This window comes from Nicotiana attenuata, unplaced genomic scaffold (assembly GCF_001879085.1).
Source record: "Nicotiana attenuata strain UT unplaced genomic scaffold, NIATTr2, whole genome shotgun sequence".
In the NCBI taxonomy this organism is placed as follows: Eukaryota; Viridiplantae; Streptophyta; class Magnoliopsida; order Solanales; family Solanaceae; genus Nicotiana; species Nicotiana attenuata.
The window spans coordinates 34,603-45,808 of NW_017676012.1; the positions used below are offsets into that span (position 1 = coordinate 34,603).

The 11,206-nt window shown below is 36.4% G+C and overlaps 1 protein-coding gene across 1 annotated transcript; it reads left to right on the forward strand.

The window, feature by feature from the left end:
* The first annotated feature begins 767 nt into the window (after positions 1–767).
* LOC109220675 lies at positions 768–2,391 on the forward strand. The gene is made up of 5 exons (XM_019385135.1): positions 768–1,026; positions 1,132–1,134; positions 1,217–1,827; positions 1,960–2,016; positions 2,089–2,391. The coding sequence occupies exons 1-5, from the start codon at positions 768–770 to the stop codon at positions 2,389–2,391; spliced, it is 1,233 nt and encodes a 410-aa protein (XP_019240680.1).
* The last annotated feature ends 8,815 nt before the right edge of the window (positions 2,392–11,206 follow it).

Below are 11,206 nucleotides of genomic sequence, written 5' to 3' on the forward strand. Positions count from 1 at the left end.
TTGTTTGTGACAGTGAAAGAGATATATGAAAATTGTTTGGTTCCTACAAGTTCTAGTTGTGTAGTTGCTACAAGTTCCAGCTGTTTGGTTGGTACAAGTTCAGATTCTAGAGATGTATCAAGAATTGATAGCAGTGAGATTATTGATATCAAATTTATTGAAAACACGAAATTTAATGAAAACACGGGTATAATAGATGATATTTTGGACGAATTTGTTGAGGAAGATCATGTTTATAAGGATAAAGAGACAGTTGTCAGTGTGATGAAGAACTTGGCTGTACGTGAAAGGTTCCAATTCAAGGTGAAGAGATCAAGCGCAACAAGGTATGTAAATAATTGTATATTCTGTTATATATATGTATAAATATGTATAAAGTAGTATATATTTGTATCTAGGTATTAAAATTAGTATATATGTAGTTATGTTTTTGTATACAAGTGTATTTAGAAGTTGAATGATCTTTAATCCTAGGTATCACCTTATGTGTATGGATGAAAATTGTGCTTGGAGTTTCAAATCTTCTGCCGTTTTCAAGGCAAATATATTCAAAGTGAGAAGTTACAATAATAATCACACATGCGGCCATAGTGAAAGATACTTAACACAACGTCAAGCTACTTCGGGTGTAATTGCTAGTATAGTCAAGGACAAGTATGTTAATCCAAAAAAAGTTTACACCGCTAATGATATAATAGAGGACATACAAAAGCAACCCCGGAATTGAGGTGAGGTACATGAAAGCATGGAGAGCTAAAGAGATAGCAATGGCAATGATAAGAGGGAGTCCTAGTGATTCATATAAGGAGTTGCCGAAGTATTTTTATATGTTAGAGCAAACAAATCCAGGAATGGTTACAAAGTTGCACAAATCAGAAGATGGATGCTTTCTTTATGCATATGTTTCGCTATATGCATCTATCAAGGGCTGGGAGCATTGCAGACCAATAATGGTTGTTGATGGAAGTTTCCTTAAAGCAGCATATAAAGGTACCATATTGACTGCTTGCACACACGATGGAGCTGGTGAGTTGAGTGTATCTACCTTGTTTCTGCAGTTTGTATAATGTTGTAGTTTCATGTATAAAAGTGTATAGGATTTCACAGCTACTGTTTTTATAAAATTTGCAGTTGGTATAAAATTGTATAATTGTGTATAACTGTGTATAATATTTGTATAATTGTCTGAATCCTAATATCTATTTTGTATAAACAGGAAAAACCCTTCCACTTGCATATGCAATTGTAGATTCAGAGAATAACAAATCTAGGGAGTGGTTCTTTGTCCAGATAAAGGGTACTTTTGGAGTTAGGGAAGGGATGTGTATAGTTTCAGATAGAAATGAAAGCATCTTCAATGCCACAAAAGCTGTGTACCCAGAAGTACCACATTGTATTTTCATGTTTCACTTGTGGCAGAATGTAAAGCGCACATTCAAGAAACATCACAAACAATTGAAGGATATCTTCTTTGCTTTGGCTAGAGCTTACACGGTAGAGAAGTTTGAGTACCATATGACAGAGATGTGCAAAATTGATCCGAGAGTGCAGCCTTACTTGTTCGAAATTGGGTACGAAAGGTGGTCTAGGGCATATTCCAAAGTGAAAAGGTCGATGGTAATGACTTCCAATATTGCAGAGTCAATTAATGCAGCAAACAAGGATGCTAGAGAGTTACCAGTAATGCGATTGCTGGAGTACATGACAAATTTGCTACAACAGTGGAACAACAAAAATAGAAAAAGTGCAATGGAGACATCTATAGAGCTTGGCGAAAAGTACGACAAACTCCATCGGGAAAATCTGATTGCATCGGAGCAAATGACGGTAAATTGAATCAAATTTAATGATGCTTGGCACTGCTGACTTGCATTTTACTGCTTGTATAAGGATGTATATCTCTGTATAATAATGTATAATGTTCTTTCACTTTTTTTAAAAAAAAAAAAACTTTTGCAGGTGAGGCTTGCCATGGAGAAGTTATATACTGTGTTTGAAAGGTTAAGGCGAAAGATAGTGTGCCTTGAAGAGGGAACATGCAGTTGTGGAAAATTTCAAATGGATGAACTTCCATGTCCGCATGCTTAGGTGGTTTTGAAGAACCAGCAGCTGAAACCTGGCCAGTATTGCTCTTTTTACTACAAGAAGGATAAACTCCTTAGAACTTATGAATTTCCAGTGAATCTGATGCCAGATGAGAGTCTATGGGTAATCCCTACAGAGGTGATGGAAGATGTGGTCCTACCACCTAAAGGGAGAAGGAATGCAGGAAGGCCAAGAAAGGAAAGACTCAAACCTGCTTCAGAAAAAGAGTCTAAGAGGGCATTTTCATGTTCTGTGTGTGGACAAGGTGGTCACAATAGAAAAACATGTAGGAATCGACCAAAATAGCTAGTTGAAAACATAACACTTCCTATTACATTTGTTGTCATGTTGAGTAGTTAAGTTTCACAAAGATTAGAGTTACAAATGTTGAGTAGTTAAGTCTCACAAGTAATTGAATTACAAATGCCAATAAAGATTTACAACTTACGCTATATATTGCAATTGTGTTAAATATGTTTCATTATACATGTTTTGATTATCCAATAATAGTGTGTTGTTGTTTTTAATGGTGCTAAATATATTGATACATTGCACAAATACAAGACAGAACTGCTGGTATTATATGTATACAGATGTATAAATGAGAGTATAAGTTTGTATAAATATGTATAAACCTTGCTACAACAACAAAACTGCAACCATAATGAAAATACATACTTTGTTAAAGGACAAGAGCGACTGATATATTCATTAAAAATTCATTCACAGCCACAATGTGTAATGACTACCGCAAATTACACAAAAATAAAAACATCTATAAAATCCTTTAATGCTATCTCACAAGTAGCAGAATAGTACTTGGACAAAACTAGGCAACAACTCCTGATACATAGAAAAACTACAGTAAAATGGGAAAAACTGAACTACTTTCTCGGTCGCCCCCTCTTCCTCTTCTTGAAAAGTCTCCCTGTAATTTCATCACCACTAATTGCACCGGACTGTTGTTTTTTCCTTCCATAATCCCACAACAGAGATCCCCACCTGGTGCGAAGTGTCTCAATGTCAAAATTATCTTTTCGAATTTTCTTACCAAGGATGAAATACTCAGCAAAGCCAGCAACAAAAGCACCACAATCACTGTAATTAAAAAGAAAAAAATCAGATTCAAATAGGTAAACTAATAGTAAAATAGTAAAACAATTGAGATTAACCTACCATTTGATCTGTTGGGGAACATTATTAACCAGATTAATCTGCAAAGCATCAGAATGGGATTTATCGGTATATGCACCATTGTTCCAATCAGAACTCTTCAAGAACTGTTCAAGAAGTAAGGTATTAGAATTGCATAAGGTAATGCAGCATCCAAAACAAGTCTATCATTAATAGCTCCACGATTAGAATCATAGATGTGAATGCACCTATCTATGAAGGTAAACACCCCCAAAACCCAATGGCCCAATTTTGCTCTTCCCCGCTTCACATAGATAGGGAATAAGACGTGGTCAACAGTGTGCCACGGGACATTTGCATCCCAATAATATCCTCTAATGTACTCTTCTATCTCATGCCCTTCAGGAATCACTGAAGGATCTTGATTCACTTTGAAAACTTTATACAGGGAGTTGATTTTGTTACCAAAGGCAAAGTCGGTTGTAGTAAACCGCATGGCAACACTCGTCCCATATTTTCCTCTCTTCCTCAAATAATAAAAGAGGACATCCAAGTGCTGAAACAAGAAATAAAACAGAACAACCATCACTACCAGATATTTTAAATATAGAAATCTATATACTATTATACAGAGGTATACATATTTATACAAGGTTATACAATCTTATACAATGTTATACAATCTTATATTGTGATTATACAAGGCTATGTATACACTATGGAGGTCTCAAATAATAAAGATATGCAACAAAAAGAAAGGCATTAGAACATAAATTTATTAAATACCGTGTCAATGAAAGGTCGACCACAATATGCAAGTGAATGGAACCAATCCTTCGTAGTCACATTACACGAGCCAAAAGTAAAAGCTTCCGCAAGCTTCTTTACTTCATCGGGATATATATTTTTGGCACTTCAAATCACAAAAAATAAAAAGTAATCAGAACTACATTCATTGACAAGTTTAAAATCAGAACATGAAAGATTAAAGAAAGTGAAGATACCTTCGCCTCGTATCCATCCCATTATCAACAAACGCGCAAAACTCTTTAGCCAATGGCGACAATGGATCAAAATCATCAATTTCGATCGTGAAAGGATGCTTGATATCAAAAATGAGCTTGGGCGCCGATCCTGATGCCCCCGAATCAAAAACTGGCAAATATGGAGATTTGGCATATTTTCCTGGTATTTTCTGTCGAACTGACTTTTTAGGAGAAATGAAATCATCTTCTATGTCTATGATGGATTGTTTGTGAAGCACAATTTGGGACATCTGTAGCGCAGCTAAATCTTCATCGCCAATGTCATCCCAAAATGTGTCACCCTTGACATCACCTGCTGCCCCTTAGACAGAGAAAACAAATAATAAAAAACTTTAAAATGAAGAAAAGAAAAATCAGACAAAAAAAGAAGATAAAATGCAGAACAAATACCATGATCAACACCATCAGTAACTCCCTCGTCAGCTAGCACGTCATCTTGATTCACTTGATTGACAAAGTCAGGAACAACATCATATTGATAGCCATCATATTCGCCAAGACCAGATGTATTGTCATCAGACACACGCTGATGAATATAATAACAAACAATAGAAAGATAAGGCATAACTGTTGAGTGATGATTCGGAGAAGGCATAACTATTGAGTGATTTGGTTTTATCAGTAAACAATTACCTTAGAATCAGTAAAATCCTCCCTCGTTTGCTTGGTTTCCTTCATATTCAGAAAACTGAACACTTTTTCAAAGGAAGAAACTACATAATTGTTGAGTGTCGTCACTGTACCAGTCAACTACAACAACAACAACAACAACAAAAAATCAAAAGCAAATCAACAAAACCATGTTTATAACCAAAAAACCATGTATATACAAAAAGTACTGATAAACTACAGAAAAGCTAAAGGTCCAGTACCTTTCCAACACCACTCCTCAACTTCTCAACTTCAGCATTCAACAGATCAATGCGCACCAAAGGATCATAACTCGGGTTAGGCTGTCGATCCATATTCTGAGGAAAAGGTCCTTTAGACTGTTGCTCCGTATTCTGAGGATAAGGTCATTTAGACTGTTGCTCCATATTCTGAGGACAAGGTGGAGATGCAGCGACAGAATCATCAGTGTGAAAGGCAGGCACCACAGGCACATCCCCTGATGCAGCATCATCGGCATTAACTTCAAAAAGTGTGTCGATGTTCAGAGTTGACAGCTCTTCACGAGTAGGGGAAATGTTCCTATAGTTCAACTACAAGAAAAAAAACTGGATTACAATGGTAGAAAAAGGAAATTGTAACATATTCATAAATATACATACAGAAAAACTGAAATCATATATGAAGAAGTATTATGGTACAAAATGTTTACCTTGTTGATACTACACATGATCACCCCGCTAGTCAAATCCGCATATGTTGGAGTTTCAGTCACTTTCCAATTCAGAATGCGTGGCACATTTATTCCAACGCGAACAGCTAGATGCTTGTCAACAATAGAGCAACACTCAAAAAACCATACTTGTAATGCAAGTGGCAAACCTCCAAGCCTATACATTGTCAATAGTCACACTGTCTGTCCCTCATTGTCCTTAAAATATCTTCAAATGACTTTTTCCCCCAAGCATACGTCTAATATTGACCACTTTCAATGATATCAAAATCATCTTTGTTGATACCATGATTATTGGCATCTGAGAATATGAAATGATGGACAAACACCATCAAGGCCATCTTGAACGCATCTTCGTCCGACTTCCAGTCCTTTTTCTTGAAGCGATCAAGAAGCTGCCCCCTAGTTATAGACTTTTTTCCATCTCCTGGAAAATACTCTTTTAGCAACCTATTAACATCTGGTTTGTCATAGAAAGTGGCGGCGGCGTCTACACACTTCAAACCAGTGATAATAGCAAACTCTCCAATGCCAAAACGCAACAAACAACCATTAATTTGCACCCACAACTCCCTTTCACGTCCTGGTATGACTTCCCTCAATAATATACAATGAATAAGTTGATTTTGAATTTTAAATTGAGGGAGGTCCAAGAAGTACCCAAAACAACTAGCACGGAACATCTGAAGCTGTGTGTTTGTCAAATATCGCTTCAAAACGCTCACAATCTCAGTCTCGGTGTGGGAGCTAATCCTGTTGTGGAAATAATCAACTGGTTGTATATAGAAGTCCCCAACCTTGCAAAAGAAAAAATAACAAGAAATAGATCAGGAACAAAAACTATACTAAAATATTTTATAAAAATATATAAATAAGTATAGCAGAACTTATATAAAGATGTATAAACAGGTATATAACTTTGTATAAAATTGTATAAGCATGTATAAATTACTAGCAACACGGGGAATACCTTCAACTTAGCTTTTCTCTCATTCAATTTGGAGCGAATAGCAAACCTTTGTTCTTTCGATAAGGAATCAAGGCCACTATCACCATCATCCTTGACCTTTCTCCTTTTCGGTTTAACATTGCGGCCTACATCATCTTCGTTAACCAAATCAACTTTCAGCTTTTCTTTTAATTTTTGAGGTCTCCCATATTTCTTACTCCGTATTCTAACAATGTTAACCGGAGTAGGAGTATTACTTATTTGCGACCGAGTCACTCGAGTGCTCCCTTGTTGCAACTTTTTTGGAGGAGGAGGAGACTCAAAATCATCATCGGAATCCCGAACATGCGTTTTCGCTTCAGAAGAAGGTGGTGAGGGCAAGTCACTCGATGATTTAACTGGAGTGGGAGTATTTCTCGTTTGCGAATGAGTCATTCGACTGCTCTCTTGTTGTAAATTCTTAGGAGGAGCAGGAGACTCAAAATCATCACAATGTGGCGCCTGGACATTTACATTAGATTCAGAATCAGGGCTTGAGGGCAACTCCCTCAATCTTTTCGCATAATCTAACTTAACGTCTTTTCCAGCAATCTTCATTTTGCTTTTAGAAGCAACTACTTTTGAGCGCATTTTCTACAATAAACCAAACAACCAAAGCTTTAACAAAATTGAAGACAACTGAAGGAAAACACAAAATTAAACTGTAACAAAACTCAAAGGTTAACCAAAACTAAAGGCCATGAATACAAAGCAGAGGCCAATTTTCCCAAATTGTAACAAAAATCAAAAAATAAAAAATTCTACCCTAAAAGTCAAAATAACAGAGCATGCAAACTAAAACATCAAGTTTAATCCTAGAACGAAGATAGATGGAACACAAAATCAAACGAAAAACACAACAACATTGTAAGAAAATAGGCATAACCAGAAAAGGCAAAAAAATAAAAATAAAACAAAATTCAAAACCAAAACTATGGTAAAAGCATAGAATGAAACGGAAATTACCTAAAATTAAGATTAAAAGCTCGAAAAATTAGTTGAACCCAACAATGGAGGTCGGTTATCTTCTGAGAAAAGCCTGAGAAAGAGAGTCTGAGAAAAACGTGAGGAAGAGAGAGAAAGAGAAACAAAGAAATTGAAATTTAAAATATTAAAACGGTTATTTTGAGTTGTGGGCTACCGGGTGTAAAGTAAATTTCATAAAATATACAACATGGGCTAATCCAGGTAAAGGCTTAAAATATGGGCTATTTTCGAGTGGGCTGTCTGGCCCAAGTGATATATGATGTAATTTTGTCTTTACAGTCATTTGTCTTAGTAAAGGGATCTTTATCGGTTAATTTAAAGGCTTTGAGATTTAAATATATACTTAACTCTTCTTAACTATTCAGCTCCGCATGGGTTTTCTTCAATAGCAGCATTATTAGATTGTAGTTGTCAATAGGGGTGGCAAAATGGTTCAAAGAAAATAGTTAACCACCCATATTATCTACTAAAAAGTGGGTTGGATAATGAACTCTTTAAAAACGGGTCAAATATGGATAAGAACCTATTATCCATTTAGAAAATGGATAACCAATGAGTCTAACTTTTACATTTGTAAAGCCTCAAATTGGGGGTTCCTCAAGTTCTGGAGACTAAGAACTATCCCAAAAGTGATCATATACAAGAAGTCATGGGTAATATGAGTAACTCATATTATCCGCCGGTTAACCCGTTTTTTATCCATATTAAATATGGATCGGGTCGGATAATTGATCCGTTTTTTCATTACCCGCTTTCGGCCCGAATCATATCCGACCTGACCCGCCCGTTTGTCACTCCTAGTTGTCAAGTGTTCACATTGAACCTTCAATAGGTCAAGTGTGCAATCCAACTGGCTTCGAATGGAAGCCTAAAGCCTCATCTGAGTCTTTTGAGGATCATGCCACGTTGGAGGCCTCTGAATGGGCTCAAAACTTGAACTAGCTAAAACTCCAGAATGTTTGTGACTTGCCTCTTCTGCTGGGCCAAAACTTTTAGGCCCAACAGCCCGTGGAAACAAAAGGCTTGGGAGTTCGTACACTCCATTTGGTCATAATTTTCATACATCATTACAAAGGAACAAAAATAACTAAAGCAATTAAACCAAGACTCGCACACATGTTATCCAAATTTAAAGAATGTATTAGACAGAAACAGACTAACTTTGATAGTAACAGCTGTTAATCTACTGATTAGTTCCAATAATAGATGAACTAAGTTACTACAACTCATCTCCAACTTACTACATACAAATCCTTAAACTTACAAAAGAGACAACTTTCATATTCTAAACTAAATGCTAAACTAAGTGAATTAAACCATGCATGCTAATTGGAACATCAAGACACGAGATAAACATTTCTCTCTAGCTTCACCTTAACCTGAAAATGTCAACTCCAATCCTATTTCATACTAGATGAACAAACTATTTTTCATTATATTGTATATTCTATACTACAGCAGAAACGACATTAACATGCTTCCAGACCAATTTATGAGCAACTTCAGTCTAAATATCATCTAGACAAACAAAGCAGAGAACTGAGGCTAGCAGAGCATATAGATAAACGAGCTTGGCCAAACAAACAAAATCTTGGAGGAAATCGAACACATGGCAATAACAATTCATGTTTCATTACAAACTCACAGGAACTCAAAATAGATTAACATAGACTAACAGATAAAAAAAAAAGTTCAAACAAATTCAGTGTCCCGACTCAAATTTCCCTCCGTTAGGTTGTCTTGGGAAAAATTAGACTTACATATTAAAGTAATTGAAAAATGACGTGTCATGACACAGGGGCTGATCAAAAGAATGATGATAAACAAAGAGGCATGAGTTGCAACAGATACGAGCGGAAACGCAAGAAAAGGCACGGGACGATATTCAAAAAAGACTCGACGCTCGTACCTATTCAAGTATAAAAGCTGAGAAGAATGAACCTGACAGCACAGAAGAGTCCAGATATAGTATTTAATAAACATTAAATACTGAAAGCGTTAGAGAATTTATATTAAATTACAATAATTTTGTAACGTAGCATTTAATACCTTTAATCAGCCATAATGACCTTATTATGACAAAGGCAAAACGAATAACTTAGAAATAGCTATAAAAGGGAGAAGACTGATCATTTGTAGGGACACACAATATCATCTGAATATACTGGTTTACTTTGTTTTCTGCTATCTATTGGTTATCAAAATCCATTTCTTTTATTCATTTCCGATTATCAGTAACCCGAGTTCTTCTAAAAATAAAGCTTTGACTGAAATTCTATTTTTTTTGGTTAAACAAATTGGTTCCATTACCGGAAATCTGATAATCTATTCTTTCTTAACCTTATCTATTTCATTACATCAACAATCATGTCAAATGTTAACGATAACACCCAAGGAAACCAAGGAAACCATCAACTCCAAGGGGACCCACAAGATATTCACACTCAGATCCCTTCTCCACAAAGTTCGCCTCGGCGGTCTTGAGAGGGAACTCCTGATGGATCTCATTCAAATACAAATGCTCAATTTGACAATGATGAAGCTATAAATGAAGCTTTGCAGAAATTGATCGCTCAACAGGTCAATAAAGCTCTTGAGGCCTTTGCCAAGTTACCTGTTGCACCATCAACACCAATTCCAAATACCAATACTTTGGAAAACCCTCATTCTGGGCTCGTTAATTCAAGCAGTGGTGGAATCCCCAGTGAGTCACGAGAGGGAGAACCAGGTAACTTAGTCAACTCCGATTTACAAAATTTAGTTTTAACATTGTAGAAACAGCTCAAGGAACAAAGTGACCGCATACAGCAAATACCTGGAGTCCCGCCTGTAATCAAAGGAAGCGATATAGACAACTATTCACAGCAACCTTGGAAGCCAAGCGCTGCTCCACTACCAATTTCAAAGAAGTTCAAAATGCCTGATATTCCAAAATATGATGGAACAACTGATCCAAGAGACCACGTGACTGCATTCACAACTGGCGTAAAAGGCAATGATTTAACTAAACAAGAAATTGAATCAGTATTGGTCAAAAAATTCGGCAAAACACTCACTAAGGGAGCTTTAACATGGTATTCTCTTTTACCCGAAAATTCCATAAATTCTTTTGCTGAGCTTGCAGATTTATTTATCAAAGCACATTCGGGGGCTCAAAAGTCGAAAAGAGAATGGAGGATATTTTCAAAATCAAACAAGGGGACTCCGAGTTGCTCAGAGAGTTCGTGGATAGGTTCCAGCGTGAAAGAATGACGTTACCACGTGTACCAGATAATTGGGCAGCTATAGCTTTCACTAGTAATTTGAATGAAAAAAGCTCAGAAGCTACGAGGCGACTCAAGGAAAGTATTCGTGAATTCCTAGCATCAACATGGAATGATGTTTACAACAGGTATAGCACAAAGTTAAGGATCGAAGAAGATATTATCTCGCGGTCCCAAAAAGAAGAAAAGGTGAGTTCAAGACGGGCGGAAACAGAAAAAAGGTCCGGTAAAAACAGGTACGAACCATATACGGGCCCAGCTGGAAAAGATTCACGGTCAAAGCATGATCAATCAAGGTACGATCGTAGATCCGGAATAGAGAATCGGGCTCATCATCGAGGTATGGAAATGATCGTTACAC